Source organism: Beta vulgaris, chromosome 8, assembly GCF_026745355.1.
Source record: "Beta vulgaris subsp. vulgaris cultivar EL10 chromosome 8, EL10.2, whole genome shotgun sequence".
In the NCBI taxonomy this organism is placed as follows: Eukaryota; Viridiplantae; Streptophyta; class Magnoliopsida; order Caryophyllales; family Amaranthaceae; genus Beta; species Beta vulgaris.
The window spans coordinates 38,936,142-38,963,697 of NC_079209.1; the positions used below are offsets into that span (position 1 = coordinate 38,936,142).

A 27,556-nucleotide genomic window follows, 5' to 3' on the forward strand; every position below is an offset into this window, starting at 1 on the left:
ATCTACATCAACTCAACCAAGGAGAAGTAAACGGGTTAGGAAAGAGAAATCTTTTGGCCCGGATTTTCATGTATATTTGGTTGAAGGATCAAGAGATAGTGTTTTGACTAAATTTCCATATGTCTATAATGTGGAAGGGGATCCTTTAACATATGATGAGGCCATGCAATCTCAAGATGCTTCATTTTGAAGGGAATGCTATTGATGATGAAATGGACTCAATCATGGGGAATAACACATGGGTTCTAGCGGACTACCTCCTAAATGTAAACCAATAGGGTGCAAATGGATTTTCAAGAAGAAAATGAAAATCGATGGAACTATTGACAAGTTCAAAGCCCGGTTAGTGGCACAAGGCTTTTCTCAAAAGCCGGGTATCGATTATTTCGATACATATGCACCTGTAGCTCGAATCTCCACTATAAGATTATTGATTGCCCTGCAGCAATTCATAATCTTGTGATCCATCAAATGGATGTCAAGACTGCGTTCTTGTATGGAGAATTAGATGAGGAGGTTTACATGAGCAACCGTGGTTTTTGTTGTCAAAGGTCAAGAACAAAAAGTTTGCAAACTAATTAGATCTTTGTATGGGCTAAAACAAGCACCTAAGCAATGGCATCAAAAATTTGATGAGGTAGTGTTGTCTAATGGATTCAAATTGAACAATTCAGATAAGTGTGTATATAGCAAATTTGATGACAATGGTCATGGTGTTATGATTTGCTTATATGTAGATGACATGCTAATTTTTGGAACTGATTTATCCCAAGTTGAATGGACTAAATCTTTTCTATCGTCTAAGTTCTCAATGAAAGATTTGGGGGAGGCGGATGTCATTCTAGGAATTAGAATTAAAAGAAGCAAAGGTAAATTGAGTTTGTCTCAATCTCACTACATCAAAAGGTTCTTAAGAAATTCGATGTTAGTGGTTGCTCTTTTGTGTCAACTCCAATGGTCCTAGTGAGAAATTAATCCTAATAAGGTAGCTGCATATCTCAACTTGAGTATTCAAGGGTGATTGGATGTTTGATGTATGCTATGACGAGTACTAGGCCGGATATCGCATTTGCGGTAGGCAAACTTAGTAGGTATACTAGTAATCCTAGTGTACAACATTGGCAAGCTATTCGTCGAGTATAAGGTTTAGGAAAAACCAAGGACTATGGTTTATCCTACAATGGATATCCTTCGGTTTTAGAAGGGTATTCGGATGCAAGTTGGATCTCTAATAAAGAGGATCACTCTTCTACAAGTGGATGGGTATTTCTACTTGGGGAGGTGCTATATCTTGGGCTTCCAAGAAACAAACTTGCATAGCGGATTCCTCCATGACTTCGGAATTATTGCTTTGTCTTCCGCAAGCAAAGAGGCGGAGTGGTTGAAGAATCTCATGATTGAGATTCCTTTGTTGCCAAAACCGATATCGCCATAGCGATTCATTGTGATAACGATGCTGCTTTGGCAAGAGCATATAGTCAAGTCTATAATGGTAAGTCAAGACACATTGGTGTGCGGCATAGCTACATCCAAGGACTTATCAAGGATAGTGTAATCACTGTTGACTATGTACGTACAACGTATAATCTAGCGGATTGTTTTACAAAGGCCTTGGCTAGAGATAATGTAAAGAGGATGGCAATCGGTTTAGGATTGGAGCCCTCGAGAATCACGAATGAGGGAATCTTAACTTAACGCCCAATATGACGTTGGGTCTTAAGTTCAATAAGATTAATTTCTTCATTTAGATGATTGTAGAACTTTTATTCATCCTAAGTTTAGTTCTATAACTGTGTTGTATAAGGGAGGTTGTATAACTTAATAGGTCTCTTGTTATGCTTTTCACAGTAGCATGTATTTTAGAGATCACCTATGTAAGTGTGAAGTTTAGCCGCTTCAAGGAGCTAATGGGGCATAGCTTTGATACACTTATGAATAGATATGGACACAAGGCTTTATGTGTCGGTTTATAATGAGTTTAAGTAATCTTTATCTTGTGTGTATAGTATCTTCGGGTTTCCATTATGTATTAAATTGGTTCAATCGTTATCGACACCAATTGGATACGGATACTTGGAATGTGTACTTTACTATATGAAAGTTCAAGTTTTATACACTTTCATTTACGCATGAGATGTTTGTTTTGATGGTGTTCAATGCTTATTATCTTTTAGAATACTCTAAATGGGGGAGGATTGTTGGATAATTTAGAGTATTTGGTTGATTAAGTTCATGTAACATATAACTTGAATAACTTGGTTATGGTGTCGTTGTTCAAGTTATGTTAAGTATTCACGTAGATGGTTTATGGTATAGTAAACAATAAGAAATCTCACGAAGTGACAGAAACATCGTCGCGACTCGCCACCATTGTCATGGCTCGCGACAAGCTCCAGAACAACGAGGATGGGCAGAAGCTTGCCGGCGACTCGCGACCCCTGTCGCGACTCGCGACAGGCTCGCTCGCGACTCGCGAGCTCTGTCGCGGCTCGCGACAGGCCACTGCCTTCGCGTGTTTTTGTGCTGTGTGATGAGCGGTTGTGACGGTTTTCTTATTTACGTGTATAAATGTGGTTTTGAATCACAGATGAAGAGATGAGTTTTTTCTGAATATAATTCTCTCTAAAAGCACTCTCTCTCAAGGTTGTTCATAACATTTGATCATCAAACACAAAATCACAAAACTTATTCTCATTTTGACAAGATTCATACGAGCGTGACTCTTGTTGTTCTTCTTTGTATCTCGAAATTGAATTCCGTGCAACCCGTGCTTCGTATAGGGTTGGAATATCACTTTTGGGAAAGTGTCTACACACGCCTAGAAGATTCATCATTCATAGTAATCATCTTCTTCACCCTTAATCTAGTTCTAACATATATATATATATATATATATATATATATATATATATATATATATATATATATATATATATATAGTTCTTATCTAACATTCTGGGGCGTCCATTAGCGAGCTCGGTATTTTAATAAGGTAACGGTATTCCTATTATTAATACAATACTAGTCCCAATAAACAAATAACTTTTTAAGATATAATATAACTTTTTAAGATAAAATAGCTTTTACTAGAAAGTAAAAAAAAAATAAAATGAATAGGTTTAGAATAAAAAAGAAATAACATACAATTTGTTCCTTCATTAAATGGCGACAACTATTTTGGCGGCAACCGTAGGCACGAGTTTAGAACCGTATACTTGCATTGAAGAACATTCATCTTAAGCATGTCATAGTGAACTAAATCTCACAAAATCTCATATTCCACTGCGTAAACTAGAACTCATATTCTTTGTATCAGTGTATTTTGTAAGAATTTTCTTTTGTGTCATGATTGAGTTTACAACTATACCTCTACTCACTAAAGCATATAGATGTCATAAGTGCTCGCGTTCATTAAAGAGTTAAACTATTATGTTTTGGCACATAAATTCAACGAAGGATAACTCCACCTCTAATTTTTGTCATTGACTACTCCTGGGTGAGTGAATCACTAATTTAGCGGCTATGATCATTCCATAATGAAAATTACAATGTAGTTATTAATTATATATATATATATATATATATATATATATATATATATATATAATATATATATATATATATATATATATATATATATATATATATATATATATAGGTATAATATTCATGGCATATGGCAGACTCATAGCCATGATTAAGTTATTCCACTTCTACATATTCATGATTTATTAATGTACATGATTTTATTAATGTACATAATGTAAAATGGCTTATTCATGAACAATATGCATGGCATAATTAAGTTATTCAAAAAAAAAAAGTGTGGCTATAGTTTGGTTTCGCTAGGCAAAAAATATACTTATTATTAGAGTTTGTGTAGTTTTTATAGTGAAGTTTTATAAAAGCTTCATCGCCTCTCCACAAAAAATTGGCAAATGCTACTTAAAAATTATTGGTTAATCTAACATTGTGAAGAGGCCCTTAATAATAATTTGAAACTTATTTATATACCAAATTATTTCTTATCTAACTTCTCGAGGTGCCCGTTAATAATAATTAATTTGGTAATATATATAAAATTACAGTTCTAATATAAGGCCCCGGAGTGTCCGTTAGCGGGCTCATTTTAATAATATCAATTTTTATATTTTTTTTACAAAGAAGTAATTACATATATTAATGTTCAAAGATATGAATTGACAAATCTGTAAGTCAAACATAATTCATTGATGACATAGTTAAACATGATTTCAATGGCAAAATTCAAAATTATGTTATTCCCGTGTTATAGGGTTGATGCATTAATTTTTATTATAATCTAATATCACCTAAGTGATAGGTAAATTAGAAGAATTTTTTTATCAAGTAGAATTATAGCGCACAATATACAAGATATTTCTCCCAGGAAACAAAGTACAACAAGGTAAAAATGGAAAATGAAACTACCTGTCCTACTAATCCTCCCAGGGCTCCAAATATTGCAATTTTAGCGTCTTCTTATATATCTCTAGGGAGAAGAATGAGTCTTTAAGATCCTTGTTTCTTTGATTATTGTTTTCCCTTGAGAAATTAAGAAATTATAAATATTTTCTATTAGAGTGCAAATGTAACTACCTTTTAATCTCATTTCTTTTCCCTCTCTCAGTAGTTCTACTCTTTATTCCATTACCAATCATCCTCATACAAATTAAAAATATATATTTCTCCTATTAAAAAAATATATCTTTCTGATATATAAATGTTTATTTAGAGTATTTAGCTGAACTAGAATTTTTGATATCAATTAGATGGGTAACCATGGCTCTAAGTTGTGAGTATCCGTGAGGATATTTGATCTATTTACATAGAAGATGGATAAAGAGAAGAAAAAGTTTCCAATTGGAAAAAATCACTACACCTTATATGAGGAGGTAGGTGAAGGGGTTAGTGCATCTGTTTACCGTGCTTTATGTATTCCAAACAACGAGATTGTCGCCATCAAAATTCTTGACTTCGAACGATGTAATAGTGATTTGGTAATTTCTTTTATTTTCATGAGTTCTACCTTTGCAATTTATGGTGTACATAATATTTTTCTTGATCCTGTATCATTTTAATAATGAGATGAATATCATATATAACTATAATTTCATGTCGTTTGAATTCGTTTTGTAAAACACATTGATTTGTGGATTCATACACCTTAAACTATTACGTAACAATTACGCCCAAAAATTTTTGATGATATCTTGGCATTGGTTATAGAAGATGTCTCTCTAATTATTAGGTTTTTTTATTACTTTCTACAGAAAAACATATCCCATGAAGCTCAAACAATGTTCTTGGTCGATCATGCTAATGTTCTAAAATCACATTGCTCATTTGTTAGTGACCATAACTTGTGGGTGGTCATGCCATACATGGCCGGGGGATCATGTCTTCATATATTAAAGGCTGCCCATCCGGATGGATTTGAAGAGGTGGTTATAGCCACTATATTACGTGAGGTTTTGAAAGGTTTAGAATATCTACATAATCATGGCCACATACACCGAGATGTGAAAGTAAGTGATTTATTATTTTCTAGATAGTTATTCATATTGGATTTGACTTAAAAAATCTCATGCTTGTTGAAGTAGGCAACCATCAACATTGGTTTTCTGATCTAACCGTATGAGTTCAATATATGATGAGGCTCCCATTAGAATAACTTTATTCACCTAAAATCCTTAACATACTTTTTTTTATATATATTTGTAGGTCCTATAAATTTAAATTGTATGGTGTTTCTGATTTCGAGCATAATACTATTAGGCAATTCAAATTTTTGAGATTTATGCTTCTTTTTTCAATAGGCTATATTGAAAAACAGATTGAGGAAGTATTAATGCGTAAGAAAATTTCAATAAACAAAGTAAAGCAAATTATTTTTTTAAAAGAATCAATCAACCAACAACTTGAAAAGCAATGAAATGAAAATTATGTTTCTAAATTAAGTCAACTAAAGTGTACAAGTAATATTTTTATTTGACTTCAAGAAAATTTGCATTGATTAAAATACAAAATATATACTAGGGCTAAACAATAAACAAACTACACATGAGTTTTACTAGCTCTTATAAACCATTGTAGTTAAAACAACAAGTAAAACTAATGAGGAACCTCTTGCTATGGAGGCCTTCGTTGTTCGATAATTGAGTCATAACTCTGCTAGATGTGGTTGACACTCGCTTGACCGTATTAGCGATAACTGAAAAGACATCGTAGCTTTTTAGAAGAAGACGATATGAATATAACCATGTATACGAAAAAGGCAAAACTATCAACATCCTGGACTACTCTCGCATTAGGTCTCCAACTAGAGGCCCGTTAAGTCACACACACCCAGCTGCCCCTCATCCTTTAAATCTCAAACACTTAAACCTTATACTATGTTAGGGGAGATGGAAAAGCTCACTATTTAAGCCAACTCTGATCGTCAAAACTATCAGCATCTTGTATAATACTATATTTATATTAAGGATCATTTCTATTCACTCTTTTATTGGCGCCTAGATCTGATAGCTGCATAAATGGATTCTATCTCAATATTCATAGCCTTAATACTTTTTTTTTTTTGGAAGGAGCCTTAATATTTACACATACTGCACTTGTTGACATGAATTCAACATAATATTTTAATTTCGGTTAGAAGGGGTTGACAACCATCTAAAAATTATAATGCAAATTAATTCAAAAAACTCAACCCTTATATTGGTTACATCAAATTGACACTTCTATAATAAAGAATTCTTCTAATATTATAATTTTTCTCAACTTTTACTATGTATGACCTTTGTTTTCTAAGTTGTACTATATCTCTTTTTCAGCCCTTTTGAACTAATTGTACCATTTATTTTCATTACATGAGAGTTCTAGTAGTGTTAATCATGTCCTTATACAACTATCTTATATGTCATATGTATGTTGCCTTTACAACTAAAAAAATAACGGAGTAAGCATGTTTTTTTTTAAAGTATAACTAAAAAATTGCAATAAGATTGCTTGTTGTAAGATATAAACATTTTTTCCAATTATTTCATGACCTTTAAGAGCATGTATAATGAAATTCTTAAGAGATTTCTCCAACTAACACTTTAAGGAGAGAGAAAAATAGAGAGCTGTATTTCACCCAACAACGAGGTTGTTGGGGTGTCTTGAGTATATCTCCATGGAGACACTTTGAAAAGTGTTTTTTTTTGGAGGAGATACCATTTGGAAGAAATAGAAAATGGCTCTTCATTGGACCAACCAATCAATTAGTGACACATGACATAAAGAAATGAATTTCATTAATTGACAGGACGACCATTGCATAGTGAAAAAAGAATAGGGAGCTTTTTAAAGAATTTATGTTGGGTGTTTTTTTTTTTTTTTTACATATTCTAAGTAGATTCTCATGTTGGCAACAAAATACTCGTGTGGATATAAGAACCGAGACTTGTTTCCTCTCAATAGGAATAATTCTTTCTATTTGTATGATCAAAAGTATTATAGTTATTACCATTATACTTCTTTTTCGATCACTGTCGTATCAGAGAATAATCGTGCATATTCTCGACCCTCTTTAACTAGGTTTATAGTAAAACCACCTTGATAAATCTAATAGCGAGAAGGATAGTTGTATAATCTTCATCCCACAAGGGCATATTTGCATTGGTGGTAATGAATTAGGGGAATAATAAAAGTAAAACCACCTTAATAAAGGAAAAATGAAAGTAAGTTGAGATAATTGTAAAGGGATGATGTAGTATTGTGTGATAACAAGGGAGGGGAGAAGAAGCTACCCTTCAAATGAGGGTAACAATGACCTTTGCGGGGTTTGATGGGCAACTATTACCCCTAGAATGAAAGTAACAAATCTCCCTTTTCATTCTCTTTTCTTATTAGCAAGACTAGATTATCCTGTTTAATTATCACCACTTCCTTTTCTTTATAATCACCTCTAATCGCCTTATTTTTTCCTTTTTTGACTTTTTTACCTTCTTAATGTATTATCCTCAAACCGAAATAGAAAATTGCAAGTTATTCATTTTCTCGATGGATCAAGTTTTAAGAGGTCTGGAACATTTATTAAAGACGGTAAATTGATAAAAATGGACTCAACTATGGACTTTCGCCATTTTCACTTTTCAGACCGAACTTTTGATTATTCCTCACTAGTCCAGTGGTCCTAACTTTAACCTACGTTTTAGTTTTTTTTTTTTTTTTTTTTTTTTACCGGTTTTACTATCTTCTTCATTATCTTTTTCTCTCCTCCTTCCTTCCTCCCCTGCCATCCCCAACTCCTCCCCTCCTCTTCCCTTTCTCTCTCTTCGCTCTTCCCAGCTACTACGCTGTTCATAGCTTTTCTTCAATCACATTTTAACCTCTTGATCACCCATTTGATTGTGCAGGATAGACAAAATCTATATGTAATTCATCACTCTCTTTTTTAGCTCAATAAAACTTAATTTAGGACTTTTTGGTCACATAATCAGAATCTTTCTTTCATTCTCTAACATGCAAAGGACAGATTTGTATTGATTTACAGGTTTCATGTTCTTTCTTTTTTCCTTAGTTGCAATTCTCCTAATTTTTGGAAAGATTTTGGGTATAAATTTTTTTGGTTGCATTTGTAAACAGTAAACATGGTAGCGATTTTTTTTTTTTAATCTTAGTACCGGTTTTTTTTTTTTTTTTTTTTTTTTTTTTTGACATCGGATGAAGTTAGTACTGAATTTTGATGTTTGAGAAAATTCAATTTGCAGGTATTTTGTGAAAATCTGTATATTTATTTTGGTTTTTAATTTGTCTTCGATTGATCAATCTTGATTGAGAAAAAAAAGGAATGTCTCGAATGTTTGATTTTTGCTTGAATTGGGAGGAGAATTGAGATGATTTCTAGGTGGCGAGATATAAGACGTGAAGAGGTGCGATATGAGGAGGGCAGGAGCTGCTGTTTCTGGAGGCAACTTTAAACACAACGGGTTGTGCTAGGCATCCAAGGAAGCATAGCGAAGATGATCATTCCAACCTTAAATACACCGGCTTAACCTAAGAAGAACAAAATTTTGGACTTTCTAATGAGTTACCAAAGATTCTCCCATTTCTCTCTTTCTAGAAAGTTCATAAAATGATGAAAAGCTGCACCCCAATTTTTTTAAAGAAAATACCATACCCACAAATACGCCATTGATGGATAGTGTCACGAAGGTAAGACGGAAAGACCCAATGAACACCCCATAAATTTAGCCACCAATACCAAAGTGTTGGGTTCAAGGGTCAAAATACAGAGGGGTTGGCACTTGGCAGGGGCCGACCCCTACTTCCAATGTATTATAAGAGTGCCTCGGCAGGTTTTTAACATATGTTATATTACTTCTATTTTTTTTAGTTGCAACGATTAGACATTTTTTACTCACATTTTATGTCTAATCGTTGCAACTAAAAAAACAAAGGTAGTAGTTTTCATTTCCATTTTGGGTGTTCCAAAATATAGTTCCCATTTTCATATTTAGTTCGACATTTTTCCATAATTTGTCTAGAAAAAGCATGTCCCATCATTTATTTGCTTCTTGAATTTTGTTTTTTCCTTTGTTTATTCAACCAAAATGTTACAATTAATGCTTTTTCACCAATTGTTTTCCATTCTCTTTTCTAAACTAATCTTTTCTCATATACTCCCTCCGTCCCAAATTATTTGCTACATTTGCTTTATCACAAAGACCAAGGAGGAAGTGAGGACCATTGCTATAACAAGAATTAACAAAAAAGAAAATAGGTAAATTGTGGGACTTATGTATTATATATGAAAATATTTCCAAACCAAGGAGGGAGTGATGGCAGATTTGTAAATAAAGTGTGGGACCTATGTACTATATATGAAAATAGTTGCAAATGTAGCAAATAAATTGGGACACACTTAAATGTCAAAATGTAGCAAATAAATTGGGACGGAGGGAGTAATATTTATTTAAATAAACGATTTTTTTTACTATCTCTCTTAGATACTATTTGCATAAATTATCGTGAAAAAAGAAAAATGAGAACTATATTTTGGGACGGATGGAGTATTAAATTACATGTTATATCACATTTATGATCTTGTTTGAGTGATAAACTAGGTTGGCATAAATAACTTTTTAGCATGAGGTCATGAAATCAAAACTTAATAAAAGTATCTAGTTTTACTATTAAAAAATACTCAACGTGAAAAAGTATCTTGTTGTTGACGTATCAATTACCGCTACTTTTTTTATGGGAAAAGCTAAATGCAGCCCTAAGGGCTGCATATAAAAAGCTAAAAATGGAAAAAACAAGCATTAATTGATCATTGATTATATAGATTAATGTAAATTTTTGTCATAAATTTATAACTAAATTTCATTTTAAACAATGTATTTATGTTCTTATATGCAGCTCTAAGGGCTGCATATAGCATAACCCTTTTTTTATTATTCTTCTGAAATTTTGAGTTCTTAATCTAAGAAGGTACCAACTACAGAGGGGGAAGCTAAAGGTTCGCTTCAACTTCATGGCTTTCCTTTGGAGCTCTTAACTCTTAAGACTAGGATATTTTGTACTCTTTGTATGATGAAGGACACAAAGAAGAATTTGTTAATTTAAGTTTTAATTATCATGATTCAATGAAAATGATATAGAGATTTATAAATATAGAACCACGTTGCGCAGGAAACTTTCTATACAACCTTTAAACACTGGATGTGGTATGAATAAATCAAGCTTAAGTAAAAGGTTAAAAAGTTGTTTTCACTATTTCCTAAATTCCCCTATATTTTAGAAGTTATAAGATGATTGTATTGATATTTGATGCATTGTCTGATCAATTTTATTTTAGCACTAATTGTGTGTTAGATATACATCAATGAAAAAAAGTTAGATGACCTAAAAAAATTTCGTGAAAAATAGAAAAATATGGGTAGTGCACTAGTATTAATGCAACGGAAAAATGAGCTCGAATAACCGCAATTTTAGATCGACTAATTTACACTCCTTTTGTATAAGATATTGACACTCTATAAATAAATGTTGGGAATATTTTGGATATAATCAACCAACATCGAATATACTAGAAGCCTTGCATATACACTTGTGCTCCTCCAATTCCTTTTTGAATTACTACTCTTCCTAATCCACTATTCTTCTTTGTATTACCCACTATCGAGTTAATTATATAGTGAGAGTTTTATTATATTAATCACCCTAACAAATATTTACGGTTTTTTGTACTCTCCTATTTTGCATATAGCGGATTTTCATGTACTTGTTGTTCGTGAGTTTTCCGCCTCTGTTTGAGGACTTTTCCTATATTAAATTGTGTCTCCATCTTTTACTATTGCCATATTTCTCATTCCAATTTTGCTCAATTTCTACATCTTTAATTTTGCTTCCGTTACACACTCAAAACCCTGAGACAAAGATATCTTAAAATATTACAATGGAGTAGAAGAGGATCACGAGTCTCGCTTGCAATATTACAATAAGTACAAGAGGATTCTGCCATGGGGTTAATACCAAGATGGCCAAATTGGCTTTTGTATTGATGCCGTCCAAAATAGCTAGCATAGAGGGGTATTCTATATGGTATCCCTCTATTTTGGTACTAAATATTTTTTTTTAAGAACAAAAAATGACAAGAAAACTTTTCATATTTATTAAGAGTATCTTCTAAAATTCAAAGCCATATATTATAAAGTATCAATTCTTAAATGACATGCATCCAGATTAATTAGTGTGTATCACCTTTTCCATATTTTGTTTTTCATCATACATCACATTAGAAAGATAGATTATGAATAGTTTTTAACACTTGAAATTTTCGAAAAATGTTTTGTGTAGCTCAAAGGATTAATGAATGTAATTTTTTGAAGTTGTGATGAGATGTGTTGGCCTAATTGATACTTATAGGTTCCCCTCAAAAAAAAAAAAAAAAAAAAAAAAATTGATACTTATAGGTCTTCTATCCATTAAGTATCACTATTTGAAGATCTATTTAATTTTTGAGTCTTAAATTTATTCACAATTGGTACATTAAAAAGTTAAAGTTAAAAGAAATTGGTCAAAGATCAATGTGAATGGTCAGTTCCTTAAAAAAAAAAAAAATTAGAAATGACTAACATAATATAACATTTAGTAATCAATTGTTTTAAACGAACAATTTGATTGGTATTTTAATTGTCATTACTTATTTGCAAAGGACTATATTTTCTTTTTTGTATGATCTCATTGAAGAGCCTTTTTACTATTTGAGCAGGCAGGAAATATTCTTATCGGTTCACGTGGTGCAATTAAGTTAGGGGATTTGGGTGTTTCAGCATGCTTATTTGACTCAGGTGACCGACAACGAATGAGAAATACGTTTGTGGGGACTCCTTGTTGGTATATTTTTTTCGTTACTGAATGCTTCATTTTTCACATCTTGAATTATTTTTTTTTATATGCATTCAGACATTTTGGAATTCACAAAATTGATTAGAAATTTTAGTATACTAAGTTTTACCTTGAAAATTATTTAGCGGACTTAGATTTTCAATTAAAGATAGTAAGATTGACTTAAGAAACTCATTTTATTGAGTTAACAAAATCAATTAAATTTGTTTTGTCCTAATCTCTTTTTGACATGATTAACATTACATACACGTTTCTATAATATATATAGGATGGCCCCAGAGGTCATGGAACAATTACGTGGGTATGATTTCAAGTAAGTGTCTTATTTGTTATTCTTATTCTAATTATATTTTCACTTTGCTATATTATTATTGTAATAACAATCAATAATCATATTTATAGAGCTGATATATGGTCCTTCGGCATCACTGCTCTAGAACTAGCTCATGGACATGCTCCATTCTCAAAGTATCCTCCAATGAAGGTGCAAAAAACATTGAATCGTCATAGGTTCTAGTTCATATCCATATGTAATGATTAATATCTAGTTTAATTGATAAACTCCGATTTACTGGTTATTATAGACCAAGATTTCCTTTACAGGTTTTACTTATGACCTTACAAAATGCACCTCCTAGCCTTGATTACGAAAGAGATAAGAAATTCTCTAAGGTAACTTTTCATAAATAAAGTTGAAGTACATAAAATAACTTTTCATATTTATATATTGACGTGCTTTATTTTGGATTCAGTCATTTAAGCAAATGATTGCCAGTTGTTTAGTGAAAGATCCTCTGAAGAGGCCTTCAGTAAAAAAATTAATAAAGCATTCATTCTTTAAGCAAGCTAGATCAAATGATTACATAGTACGCACACTTTTGGATGGCTTGCCAACTCTTGGAGATCGAATAAAAGCACTTAAGGTTCATCATTTATGCTCTACCCTTTGATCATGTTTGTTGATTTCCATGTATTCTTTAAAATAAAACATCTAATTATGCATATTAATTCGTAGTAATATATCTAATTAACAGAAAAAAGAAGAGGATATGCTTGCCCAAAAGAAAATGCCTTATGGTGAGAAAGAGGAACTCTCTCAGGTTTGCGATTTCTACTTTATACATTATATAGTTTTATACTAAGTGTGAAGAAATTCATGAAATGAATTTCACATTTTGAGAAATGAAGAACACAAAACATAATGTAGAGAGAAGAAGGAGAGAATTTTTATTATTGTGTTTTCTAGAGAGAAGAATGAATAATCTTCTATTACACAATACCCTCATCTTATATACAGCTGAGTAAAACAAGAACTATAACCAACTATAACTTTACAGTTTGTTAGATATAACTAACTAACTAACTATGAGCTGACATATCTTCAACAAAGTGAAACGTTTCTCAAGCGCATTCTTGTCGACGGATAAATTTAAGGAATTAACTTTACAAATTAATGAAATATGGTCTTTTCAATATTATGTGTTTGATTATGGTGCAAATGTATTTTGTTTTTTTTTTTTTTTTTTTGGACATCGGAAAAACATACAGAAGCTTAAAAAACAAAACAGAACTAAAACACGGTAAACGGAATTTGGCCCTTCCGGACATGAGTAGTCAAATTATGAGCCTGCTGAACTTGTGGACGAGAAACCTTTGTAATCCTACACCATTGGAATTGTTGTCCAATGGATCGAATGTCATCCAGGGTCCAAGCAATTGAAATCGGTTGAGTGGCTTGATGGCGTAAACTCCGGACCAGCAGTTCACAGTCAGTATAGACCATTATGTGATGATAACCATGGCCTTGAGCCCAAATCAAAGCTCCCAAACAAGCCTGAGCTTCAGCAAACAGAGTCGAAGGGGCGATAATGCAACTGCCTTGCCCCTCCCTAGTGTTGCTGGAAAGATGTTCAACTACCCAAGCAATGCCTGCCGAAGTAGAAGTTGGGGTCCAAGAGCCATCCACTTGTATATGTACCTATGGTTTGCCGCAGAAAGATGCCCCAAAATGCGTTATAAGGAACCCTGGAGGTCCTGAATCAATGGACAGAGCATGGACTTTGGACAGCGGTTGAGCCAAAAAAGTGAAGTGCTGCTGAATACCTTGGTTTACTAGAGAGCGAAGAAATGCCAAGTCCGGAATTATTTCGTTGAGAACATGCTTATTCCTACCCTGCCAAATTCCCCATAAAGTGGCCACAAATATGGGAAGACGATCACTATTATAGCCATCCTGTTGGTAGAAATAATGGACCCAAGCAATAAGCCAGTCCTTGAAAGCTATATCAGGGTTTGAATTAGAATGAATACCCAGTTGGCCTGATTGCCATAAAATAGTAGCCAAGTGACAAATCCAGAAAATGTGTTGGCAAGTCTCAGGTTCCAAGTTGCACCTTGTGCAAGTATCAGAAATTGCGAGACCCCGCGAAGAGAGATTAGCGGATGTCGCTATCCCATTGTGGCAGAGTTTCCAAAGGAAAATCTTCCACTTAGGCATGATGCGCAATCCCCAAAAAAGTCGAAAAAATTCCGAATTTAGAGGGAAGTTCATGCTACAGATATCTGTATTTCGAGAGAGAAAAAAGTACCCAGATTTAGTGGTATATTGGCCAGACGTTGTGAAAGGCCAAATAGGACTGTCGGAAGGAGAATTGAACTGCAGAATCTCTAACCCACGAATAGTGCGAACTGTGGATGACTGAAAAAGCGCACAGAGGTAGGGCACATTCCAACCTTGATGTTGAGGCAACAAAAGTGATGCCACTGTCGTAGAAGCAACAGTACGAAGAGGAACATTATCACGAAATAGGGGAACCTCCCCATTGACCCAACACTCCTTTCCCGCAAGTAGACCCGAGTTAGAACCAATTTTCCAAACATAATTCGTTAAGAGAACCTTCTCAACTTGATGCAGCCCTTGAGCACCCCAAAGAACATTGTCCCCGTAAAGATCGTAGAGTAGTTAGTGGCATAGCATTACCCCGTGGATTCGAGCAGAAAATTTTGCTTATAAGGAGATTGGGATTCCGATGCATACGCCAAACTTTCTGAATAAGTAGAGATCGATTATGCAAAGTAAACTACGCAACCCGAGGCCACCATCACCCTTGGGCAAATGCAAGAGGTCCTTGCTTCGCCAAGCAGTTCCGTTACTAGAGCTGGTAGACCAGAAAATCGAGTAAGCATAACATCTACCTTGTTGGCTATGGTTGTGGGAATCAAGAAGACCGACAGGATGTGAGCAATAGAAGCTAAAAGGATGGAATTGATGAGGATCAATTTCGCCGCTTGCGAGAGAGGGGAATGACTCCATGTTGTGATGCGTTGCGAAATTTTATCCAGTAGAAAAGTAAAATGTCGAGTTTTCTTCCCTTGAATATCCACAGGAGCACCAAGATATGTACCCAAAAACTGTGTCGAGTCCAACTCCAGGATACCTTTGTATTCAAGGACTCGACTCTCAGGAATATTGGGGCTAAATTTTACATAAGACTTACGGAGGCTGATCATTTGTCCAGAAATATGACAAAACCGACCCAGAAGATTGGAAATTGCCGTGCATGACGTATTTGAGGCTTTAAAGAAAAGAAGAGCATCGTTAGCAAAAAACAGATGGGAGATAGAAGGCGCATACCTGTGGGCACGAAAGCCATCAAAACGACGAAGATCTGTAGCCAGTGTTAACATGCGGGACAGGATATCCATACAGAATAGAAACAAATAGGGAGAGAGTGGATCACCCTGGCGGAGACCACAGTTGGATGGAAAGGCCTCCGTAACTTGTCCGTTGATCAAAATGCGATAGGTAACTGTGGATATACATTGACTAATCAATTGAATCCATTACCCGGGAAGCCCGTAGGTGTGAAGAACCTTTAAGAGAAACCTCCAGTTAACCCGGTCATATGCCTTATTCATGTCAATTTTGAGCGCTGCCAGATGAACGTTGCCACGATGATGTTTATTGAGGACGTGGCTCAACTCATGACTTATCAAAATGTTGTCGTCCATATGCCGACCAGGGATAAAGGCACTCTGGTATTCTGTGATAAGATCTGGGAGCAACGGCCGAAGCCGATTAACCAAGCATTTCGAAACACATTTGTAAATTGTGTTACAAAGACTAATTGGCCGAAATTGAGTAACATCTTCAGGATTCGTACACTTAGGCAATAACACAATAAACGTCTGGATCCATTCACGAAGGATGAAGCCTGTGGTAAGAAAGTGATTGACAGCTTGAAAAACCTACGGCCCGAGACTGACCCAGTGAGTTTTAAAGAACTCGGCAGTAGACCCATCTAACCCCGGAGATTTGGCATCCCCTATACCAAACATGGCCTCCCGCACTTCACCCTCGGAGAAAGGAAGCAGGAGTTGTTGTTGTTGCATCCTAGAAAGATGTGGTAAGTTTAGTTCTCGAAGGGCAAGATCGATAGCCTTATAATGATCCTGGATAGAGGTGGTGGTTCCTTGATTGAGGCCATAAGCACTTTTGAAGTGGTTTAAGATATTGGCTAATATGGTGGGACCATCTTCAATCCATTGTCCTTCGGAATTTTTGAGGAGATAGATATAGGCAGAGTGTCGTTTGCTTTTCATCTTATTATAAAAGTACTTGGTGGGAAGTTCCCCAAGTTGGATATACCTATCTTTGGATCGTTGAGACCAATATATGTGGCCTAAAGAAGCTAGATCCAACTCGTGCTGTCGTTGGGTCATGAAATCATGCCCCTGACTAAGAGTGCAAATATTAGTTGCAGTAGCATCTAATCTCGTAGAAAGATCCTTCCAGTCAATTCCCCAAACAACTTTGTGATCCAAACACCATCTCCGAAGATGATTTCGAAAAAAATAAGAGATATGTTTAGTGAAACAGTACATCACAGACCCAACAATTGGCATGCTCCAGACAGATGAAATAAGGTTAAGCACATCAGGGTGGCTGAAGCACCAGTTTTCAAACTGATATGGCCGACGATTGACCTGAACTGGTGGCTCCGTTTGATAAAAGATAGCCGAGTGATCAGAATGCAGAATAGGAAGGTTTTTAACATAGCCAAGTGGATATCTTTCATACCAAGTGGGAGAGGCGTAGGCACGGTCAAGCCGTTCCATAATTAGATCCTCACCCTCCCTGTTATTGGTCCAAGTGAAACGAGGTCCTACGAAAGGAATATCTTGTAGTTGTAAATCGTGCTTCCAGTTTGTGAATTCATCCCAACCCCTAATAATAGGAGTCCCACCCAATTTATCAGCGTAATGATCAACTTGATTTATATCACCGATAATAAGGAACTCTGGGTAAGAAGCTAATAAGTGTAAAAGATGTTCCCACACTATAGAACGATGTTGCTGGCTCGATTCTCCGTACAAGAACAAAATGTACCAGGTCATTCCATTATTAGCTGATATTTTACAGAAGACAAAGTTACTCATAGAACTAAGTACATCAACCGCAAAAGGGGCCCACGAAGCCACAACCAAACCACCACTAGAACCTAAGGCATCAACTCCAAGTACAGTAAGTGGATTAGTACTACGCAACAACGGCTGTACATGATTTACAGAACATTTCGTCTCTTGCAAAAAAAAAAACATCGGCTTGATTGTAGCTTTCAACCAGAATATGTACGGAATTATCGGGGCATCGCTGGAGTTCAAACCCCGACAATTTAACGAAAGGATATTCATGGCACCCTTGGTGACTGGTCTGGGTCAGTCACTACCCTAGCAGATTCATCCGAAACCTTGATCGTCAGCGAAAATCGAAGATCCATGTTATCTCCCTCAGAGGCGACGCCTCGACCCCGTTGTCGCTTAAAAATCCATTTGCCAGCAGGAAGGGGTGGTGAAGTGGCAGCACCTCATTTCCTAGACAAGTGTGAAGTAAGTTCCTCCCCAGGTTCCACTCCAAATGTGCGTGCCATCGATAGATCAGTGATTGCCTTCATATGAGGTCCCTCATGCATCATTCCCAAATGAAAACCTCCTTTGGCCTCCCAGTGATCGAGCTTGTGGCGCTTAGCCACCCGATACTCATATGCATCGTCACTCGGGTCAGCAGCAATTCCATTAGCCAAAAGGCTACGCTGCAATGCCCTAGTCCGTCGCTTGTGGCCAGCAAAAAACCATGTCTGAGCCTTCTGGGATTCCAAGTGAGGAGGGTGAAGGCGCAGCCAGCGACTGGGCCCTGGCTCTTCGGGGTCCGGTGGTTGGTTTGTGGTCCAGCCTTATGCGACTAGCGCTTCGAGAGTGCCCACATGAGTGTAGGAACCCTAATAGGAGAAATAGGGCATAAAGGAGCACTATCCTCCACTCCCCCCATCTCAATGGGAGGACCATCCAGTTCATCCGGTCTAGGTGCGAGACGAAAGTGCTGCGGAGGCCTCGTAGTAATTCCCAAATGGCGAAAAAGAGGCCGGGTTCCCTGCTCGCGAACCGTAGCCGGTGGAATCCCCGAATCTTGTAAACCCGAAACATGTTGAACTTGGTGGTCGAAGACTTTCCCGACCCGACCATATGTAACCTCATCTGGACCGAAACGTCGCCCAGGGGAGGATAGTATTTCTCGGGCACTTGGCCCGTTAGTGAATTCTTGAGTGACACTGTACATAGAGCCCCTAGAATGCGACATTGGAGGGTTGGTGTGATAATCTGACTCATGGAAAGAAGGGTCATTTGGCTGAGAAGGCAAATTTGGAGGTTCCATAGATTGTTCGTGACTCGCCACCTCATCCGGCTCCTCGTCCGAACTGGAACCGACGACATTAACCTCAACATGTCGTTCCGCAAAAATATAAGGATCATGGTCGGGAATAATGCGAGTTAAGAGCATTTCGATAAATAAACCGATCTGGAAACCCACGAATAATATTCGTATAAAGAGGAACCTCCATAGGACCAAACATGATAGTCATTCCATCGTGTTCAAACTCCATAAACCGACGATGAATGAGATGATGCGCATCGTACGCAGACATTGGGCATCGTCCAGTATGATGTCCAACACAACCACACTGCTTGCAAAACTTAAAAACACCCTTGTACCTGAAATAAACCCATACCACTTGCCCATCCCCCAAAGGGAGAAAACAACCTGGTATGAGCGGTCGGGATAAATCCACAGCTATTTTCGCACGAAGGAAAGCTTCCGGTGGCAAACCCGGTCCAGTATCTTCCACAAAATCCACTAAACCGACATGGGACAATATTCTTGTTGTCCAATCATTCTCCAAAAAAACGCCAAGGTAAATTATGTATTCGGACCCAAAGTGTAGCTAGGTTGAAGTTTATAGCAGAAGGAACTTGATTTGCAGAACTAGCTCTAAAGGTAATAATCTTACCATCAATAACAGTGGTATGCTTGCGAAGAAGTGCCTCACGATCACGCGGGTCTTGGCACTCAAAGATGAAGTAAACTCCGGTTCGAAGAATTCGAATAGATCCTCGCGTACGCCATTGGTTGTGGACGATATTAGACACAAGGCTCGTATTCGGTGGTACTAGATCGAAAAACCGACCTACCACTGAGTGACTCCACTCAATATTAGGTAAGGGTGGTCGAGAAGAAGGAGGTTGGCTAATGAGAATACCCATTCTCTTATGGATAGAACGGATATGCAGTCCGTTACTATTACTAGTTTGATGGCTAGAGGAGTTCATAATTTTCGTATTTATAGGTTTTGGAGGAAATTTATGACTGTAGTTGTATTGGAACTAAGCGAAGGAAAGATTCGAGTAAAATAATTTAACTGCAACCAGAAGCTATAAATATATGCAATGAAGAGGATGAACTAAGAGTGAATTTTGAGAGGAAATTTTTACCGGTTAATCGGCAACATGACACACGGATCATGCAGTCCTCCACGTGGCAGGAAAAAGGTGAGGTGTTATTCGCTGGTGAGAGTTGACGAAGAAACCTTCAGAGGAAGGTAAACCACGAGGCAAGCAAGTGGGGTACAATTGGGAGACTCACTTTCTAGTGAGAGAAACTCTCGAATTTTTTGAGAGAAAATTCAAATGTATTTTTTGAATGATACTAAATGTTTTATTTCTTCACATAGTTTTTTTCATTTTGTTGGTGAATACCAATGTGATTATAATTTCATTTCACTATTCTTTTCAATCAGTAAAGGTAGAGAAATGATTTATTCCATTATGGTTTTGATAAAATATTATGCTTTAAAAAGTTTCGCTTGTCATTTATTTATTATTTTTAATGAATAATAGCTCACTTCTAGACTTTTTCATGTGCTTTATGTTGTTTGCAGAGTGAATACAAAAGAGGGATTAGTAGTTGGAATTTCAATCTAGAAGATGTGAAAGCTCAAGCATCCTTGGTACTCTAGTGATATACTTCACTCAAGACGAAAATTTCATACTTAGCTTATAATACAAAAAGTTTCATAATGCATTCATCTTCTATAAAATAATACACAACGTTCCCATACGTTAACGGGGTGTTTGTTTAGGGGGATTAGGGGGTGGGAATGGGATATTATATCCCCATGTGTAGATATCCCATGTTTGTTTGAGGGGATATCTAAATTGCCATGTAAAGGGGAATGGGATTAAACCCCCTTATCCCACCAAAATAAGACATGGAGGGGGCAGGTATTAGGGAGGGGGATTATTTCTGGTTATGTTAGAAGACGAATTTACCCTTTATTAAATATATACTTCACCAATGAGTTAAATAGCTCATATAATGAAATGGGTAAATTTGTAATTTAGCAATATATTCCCTCCTTAAGTACCTCATACCAAACATGGGATAATAATATTCCCAACATAATCCCACTAACATACCAAACAAGGGATTGGGATATATTTAATGAATTCCCACCTTCTAACTCCCATTCCCAATCCCATCCTCTAATCCCCAAACTCCCAATCCCTCATACCAAACGCCCCGTAATGTTATTTTTATTGGGACCTTGTACTTTTAGAAAAAGATCAAATTATATTCCCTTGGGAATGGGTAAAAATAACTGTAAAGATATGAAGCACTGGGAACCTTGTGCATTTTCTAATAGTATAGAGCATATCATTAAATTCCCTCATCATGTTTTTTTTTCACAATTGTAATGTTTTTAGTGGAAATCTTTAATGCATGGTTTATGATATAGATACAAGATGATGAAAATTTGTTCGACAGAGATCAGGGAGCCGTGATCGATAGCTCCACGGATCGTCATTCACAGATTTCAGAGATTGTATGTATGCAGTATGAACAACCTTTTAATAATGTTATTCTTATGGTGGCATGCATGTAATTGCTTTCCACGTATTTTAATAATACATATTTGATTATTTCTTGTTACTAATCATACTTTGCTTGATATAGGAGGAGATCGACTTACCTAATAATCAGTCTCAAACTAGTATTCCATCAAATGAATCCACGAACACAATTTTCAAGTATAACTTCTAACCTTTAATCTAAAGAACATAAATTTTTTGTTTTTCTTTTTATTCTTGCGATTTAAGTTGAAAAACGACTTACACATAATTAATTTGATGATATTTTTAGTTCTATTTCTTCCAGGATTAAATGTGAGAAATCTGATGATGATTCAAGTGTAGCTAGTTCAAACAATGAAAAATCCACATCACAATGTTGTTCGCCTCATCAAGTTGAAAATATCGAAAATTATATGGGTATAGTATCAAGTGCAGAAGGTATGGGGAAAATGGTAGAAAATTTTTCGCTACCCTTGCATAGTAGAAGGCCAAGTGCATCAACATGTGCGTATACATTAGATATACCGATTAGTGGAGTAGAGAGGTTAGTTTCTCGTCTAATATCTTGCTCCTCCTTTCAATGTTTATTGAATAATGCTATATTTTTTTTTTTGTTTTTTTGTTTACAACGGAGAAAAAACCGATGTACAGCATAATGCTAAAACAACCAAACAAAAAAAAAACTAAATCGAGTTTTACACGTTCTTACATAGTAATTACAATAACAGAAATAACTTAAACTTGGATAGAATTGATCGATCTGGAGGTCGGTGTTGTTCGCTAGATATTTGTAGTAAAGTTCTTCTGCTGGTGGATGATGATCACCATAACCTGATGAAAGGAGTGGTCTGATTTCACAATCAGGGCAACAAAATAACTGCGAGATTATGAACTCGTAATAAGACCAATCCCAGTGACCTACTTACTGTCTCATGAGATTCTTGGATCATTCCTGTAAGAGTCACATTCCTGTGTGACTCAATACCCTCTTGAATGGGTATTTCAGGCCTCTCCATTGAGGAGAAGCTCCAATAATTTAACGCACTATAAACCCAATTGACAAATTGGGGGAGCCGCCTTTAAATATCGTTTTGTCAAGGCAATGATTGATAAAATCATTATCAAGTGAGACTGATTTCTAACCATAGTTAGATTTCGAACAACCATCTGATTTCAAAATCGGACAAAACAAACACCAACCATGAAACCTCTTGCCACACAAACCCCAACAATCACATAAACTAGACCCAACATCTTGAAACAAGGACTACCTCCAGCAATTAACAAAAGAATCAAGCATATTGAGTAAATAACAAACTCATACTAACACACCTAAGAACTAAACAACGGAAACGCGGGACACACTTCCAACAAAGCAATAGGGGAAGCGGGAGACGGATAACAATCGGGGAAAGGAAAGGGTAGAAGCAACACTAACCGGGGAGGGGTAGGGGAAGCCCAAACCTATACCTATGTAACACTAACAAGGGGAGGGGGGAGGGAAGAGGAAGCCTAAACTAAGACTGACGGACCCCTAAACAGGGCAGGGGGTAGGGGAAGCCCAAATCAAGACCAACTCATGATTGTAGAGGGGGGAAACCGACGACGGGAACGGAAACGAGAAAGATAAACCACGGGAAGGAAGGTGGTTAACATGGCAGAAGAGAAAACGAGGGGAAGTTAAGTGCGTCGGGGGCGATGGGAAAGAAACTATCAACTAAAAGGGGGTTAGGCTCGCCGATGACAACGCTGAGATGCAAGCCCCCGGTGAGCCTAGAGAGGTGGGTGGCTGTGGGTTTTAAGGGTTAGGGTTGAGAGGATATTTGAGAGAGAGAGAGAGAGGGGTGTGTGCTATATTTCTTTGTTAATGCAGGAAAACATGTGTTCAATTATGAATTGGGGTGAAAATTAAAAAGAATAGGTTGCTCGGGCCATATTAGGCATGTACAAAATTCGTAATGGTTTTAACATAACTTATACTTTCTCTGTTTCATATTACGCCCTCTAGTTTTTTCTTATTAGTTTACCTGTTTTTATTTTCGAATTGTCATTTATTAGTTTACACACTACTTTTTTCTATTTTTGCAATGGCCTACCAATTTTATATCATTATATTTAAAATAAAGTTTTTCTCACTTTCAATGCATAACTTACTTTTGCTTATCTGAACTTAAGTGAACTTATTCGAACTTATTACACGATATCATAATTAATCCGAACTTATTATACCTTATTGTGTGTGAGTGTCAGACCTTATTCTTGCTGAACCGAATTTATCTAAACTGATTAGACCTTAGTAGTTCTTATTAGATCTAATCTGAACTTATTTCTTCTGATAAGGTATGAAAATAAGGTGAGCATAACATACCCTAAAATAACTCTTTTTCTTTCCTTCTATGACTCACATACCTATTTCTCATAACTTTGTGATGACCAAATAAGCTGGTAGACTAATATAAAACATATGAAGTACTTGAAACATTTATCTGGGCATGTTTGCCGATACATATCTCTAATGTTTAACATCTCTAATTTTCTATAAGTAAAATTATGAAAATTTGATATTTTAAACTAGTTGTCGAGGTAAATCTAAGAAGATCCCACATGATTATATTTGTCCTTATGTAGAATTCGTAAAATGCGATCAAATTAAAAAGAGTGTACGATTATATATGTCTTTATGTAGAATTCATAAATACCGTCACATTAGAAACAATGTATAAATAGTGTAAAAATTAAAATGTTTTATATATTTTGAAAAGGAAAAATGATATAGCAATTCGTAATAAATACTCCATTTGGAATAAATCTTCATCACACTATTTTGGGATGTCGACAAATGGACATATTGTTGTTAATGCCATAAGAACAAGATCCATATGTTGTGGGTCTCACATAAACACTTTACACTTAACTTTGTTAATATTTAAACTATCTAGCTAACATCCTAATATTTTTGGCTAATACTATATGTGTTGAAATTTAAGTAAATACTAGTTTTTAGGTCCAGGTTATGCTCCGAGTAAGAAAAAATTTTATTTATCAATATAATACTTTCTGATAATAACACTAAATACAACTTAGTCTAGTGGTTAATACTTTAGTATATGTACTTGAGGTCTCGGGATCAAACCCTATACTGCGCAATTTCTAAATTTTTTTATTGTACATGGATTTCATGAACTAAAACTCTCTAAGGAAAGCACCACATGGCACAGTTTCTTGTTTATGCACGCCTTTTATTATATACACGAATTAGCTAGTGATTGCAACACTTTTCATGCCGTTTAAAAGTTTATATTAAAAGTTCATATTCCAACACTTTTAAAGTTCATATTAGTGATTCCAATTTTTAAATTTCTTTATTGTACATGAATTTCATGAACTAAAACTCTCTAAGTAGAGCACCACATGGCACAGTTTCTTGTTTATGCACGCTTTTTAATATATTTGTATAGATGGATTTATTTTTGGGATGGAAGAGGGAAATCATGGGAGGATTATACGAATTAGTGATTCCAACACTTTTCATGCCGTTTAAAAGTTCATATTAAATTTTGATGTGTGATTACATATATGTAATTTCCTTAAAAATAGAAAAAGAAATGTAACATCTATAGTAACTAACAAGTACAGATTTTTAAGTGAAATAGATAGAGAGTAATTCCAATAATACCGTATAACTTCAATTTGTATATAAGAAAACCTTGAACCCTAGTGTTTTATATCGGTTCCAAATCAACAAGTTTATGAGGTTGAGGTGGTGAACTCATGGCATCGCTTCCCATCTCATATCCCTTTGGTATAATAATCAAACTTCATAAGACTCATTTGAGTATTTTCCCTTATTCCTTCAAGTGAATCTCCTTCATTTTACCTTTAAAAAAATCAACAAGTTTATACTTAATGTATTTATAGTTAAATTGTAGAAAAGTCAATCACAAACCACTAGTATAACTAGAAAGGTGACAATTGATTCCAAATATTCTAAATTGTTATATATCATATATGTGACTATTATTATTTCTAGATATAAATAGAGTATAAGACCATCAACTTGTGCTTATGATGTCTAGAACCGTAGAACGAAAAATGGTGCATGCATTTTCAACTTCTTTATTACATGAAAATTTATTGTATTAAGTTTCTATATGTATTGCAGCTTCAGGTCGCCAAACGAAAGCATTAGAGATACACAAGGATTGGAAGAAACGATGTCAGATCCAACTCCCAGAACTTCAAAGTCATCACCGGGTATACTCTTATATTTTTATTCCATGAAAACGAGCTAAATTGATCGCTCATATTTGTTAACTTACTAATTCAAGTTTTGAATTTTATCTAGGGACAACTAATAGTGAAGACATAGAAGCAAAAGCTTCTAGTAGTATTATACAACGAAAAGGGCGTTTTAAAGTTACTTCTGAAAATGTCGACCATGAAAAGGTAGATGAGAATAATATCAAATTTTTTGTCATTTCTTGTATTACACATTGTGTATAGTGGGTAATACCTACATAACGTTACACTAAGCACTACAAAGGCTATGCTTGACATGCACTGGTGCATCACAGACTTGAAACTCGTGCAAGTTGTGCTGTGCACTGCTTGAGTGTACATGCACCTTGGTCTATAATACCTGCACATATGAACAATGTTTTCATTATTTATTTCAGGTTACTCCATCTTCTACTATACTTCAAAAGAGTCAAAGTGCACAAGTAAGTAATAATATTATTTAAAATAGAACTGTACATGTGGATATATAAATATGATGCAGTTTTTATTACACGTGTAAAGCATGTAATATTATTTAAGTTTGACTTTATTTTTTGCCTTTTTGGATAGATTTAAATAGTTAATTTAATGACGTATAATTTAGTAAATTTATAGGGGGACACATAGCTTTCCCGTTCCCTTATATAATAAAGATATTAAGTAATATTTCTTTTCTTTAGTTATACCATATTGACCATTAACATTATTCATAAATTATACTAACCTTGTCCTATTATTTATACAAGTGGAAAAATATAATCATTCTATCTTGTTAAATTTATCTCAGGCTATATTCATAATGCAACTTATAATAACTTTTACTTATTCATAATAAAAAAATATTAATCCTCAAATTTATGTATCGGCACACGTGCCAAGGTCTTTGGATACAATTAAAAATATCATAGAGAATAATACTTTTTTAAATTAACATTACAAAAACCATGCCATGGTGGTATGTGAAATTAGTTTCATATAAACTGTATGTTTTTTTTTGTTGTGGAAAGGGGACAAAAGTCCAAGCAAGCTACAAGAGCAAAATAAAAGACACAAAGACGAAAACAACTAAAGAAATACACACTACAATAACCACGACTCTAACAACTAACAAATAAAAACCAACTAGGCATGAAGCAATGCCCTGCTCGAGGGCACCATTCGCGGCCAAGCTACACCTCCCAAGTCCTCCAATAAAACGGTGCGAAGGTCCGAAGGGACCGCCTCTAAGAACCTGAATTTGTCCTCCATCTCTACTCCAAAATTTGTCAGCCAATCGGCCGCTTTATTCGCTTCTCGGTAGCAATGTTCAACTTTCACCACCCATTCTGTAGAATGAGTCAAAGCATAACACTTTCGAATTATATGAATATAAGGAGAATTGGCTAGGATATCTCCACCCAACAATTTCACCACCACCTCCGAGTCCACCGACACTACCATTCACCTATGACCACCACTCCATGCCACTCTTAGCCCGCACATAACACCCAAAAGCTCAGCCTTTGTGCAGAAGCAAATCCCACAATTTACCACAAATACCTTGAACAGTTCCCCTCGATGACCCCGAATTATCCCTCCAGCTCTAGCCCTCCCAGGGTTCCCCTTCGACGCACCGTCA

At 35.5% G+C, this 27,556-nt stretch overlaps 2 protein-coding genes across 2 annotated transcripts; one reads left to right on the top strand and one right to left on the bottom strand.

Annotated features, from left to right (window-relative positions):
- Positions 1 to 4,736: 4,736 nt before the first annotated feature.
- On the top strand, positions 4,737 to 14,283 carry LOC104901428 (uncharacterized). The gene is made up of 9 exons (XM_057391538.1): positions 4,737 to 5,018; positions 5,292 to 5,546; positions 12,278 to 12,402; positions 12,683 to 12,727; positions 12,817 to 12,898; positions 13,018 to 13,086; positions 13,167 to 13,337; positions 13,449 to 13,491; positions 14,120 to 14,283. Exons 1-9 carry the CDS (start codon positions 4,854 to 4,856, stop codon positions 14,281 to 14,283), a joined length of 1,119 nt encoding a protein of 372 aa, XP_057247521.1. The 5' UTR covers positions 4,737 to 4,853.
- A 109-nt stretch (positions 14,284 to 14,392) lies between these two features.
- Positions 14,393 to 18,194, bottom strand: LOC130589908 (uncharacterized). Its single transcript, XM_057391539.1, has 5 exons — positions 18,114 to 18,194; positions 16,681 to 17,967; positions 16,262 to 16,602; positions 15,504 to 16,048; positions 14,393 to 15,330 (listed from the first exon to the last, which is right to left on the bottom strand). The coding sequence occupies exons 1-5, from the start codon at positions 18,192 to 18,194 to the stop codon at positions 14,393 to 14,395; spliced, it is 3,192 nt and encodes a 1,063-aa protein (XP_057247522.1).
- Between the last annotated feature and the right edge of the window lie 9,362 nt (positions 18,195 to 27,556).

Bases quoted from the DNA above. Each gene is read 5' to 3' on its own strand.
- LOC104901428 (XM_057391538.1), top strand. From the start codon at position 4,854: ATGGATAAAGAGAAGAAAAAGTTTCCAATTGGAAAAAATCACTACACC. The intron at 12,403-12,682 runs GTATATTTTTTT...TAATATATATAG, and splicing joins TTTGTGGGGACTCCTTGTTG to GATGGCCCCAGAGGTCATGG. The intron at 13,087-13,166 runs GTAACTTTTCAT...TTTTGGATTCAG, and splicing joins GAGATAAGAAATTCTCTAAG to TCATTTAAGCAAATGATTGC.
- LOC130589908 (XM_057391539.1), bottom strand. From the start codon at position 18,194: ATGGATCTTCGATTTTCGCTGACGATCAAGGTTTCGGATGAATCTGCT. The intron at 16,603-16,680 runs GTCAGTCTCGGG...GAATGGATCCAG, and splicing joins AGTTCTTTAAAACTCACTGG to ACGTTTATTGTGTTATTGCC. The intron at 15,331-15,503 runs GTTGCGTAGTTT...GGGGTGCTCAAG, and splicing joins AAGGGTGATGGTGGCCTCGG to GGCTGCATCAAGTTGAGAAG.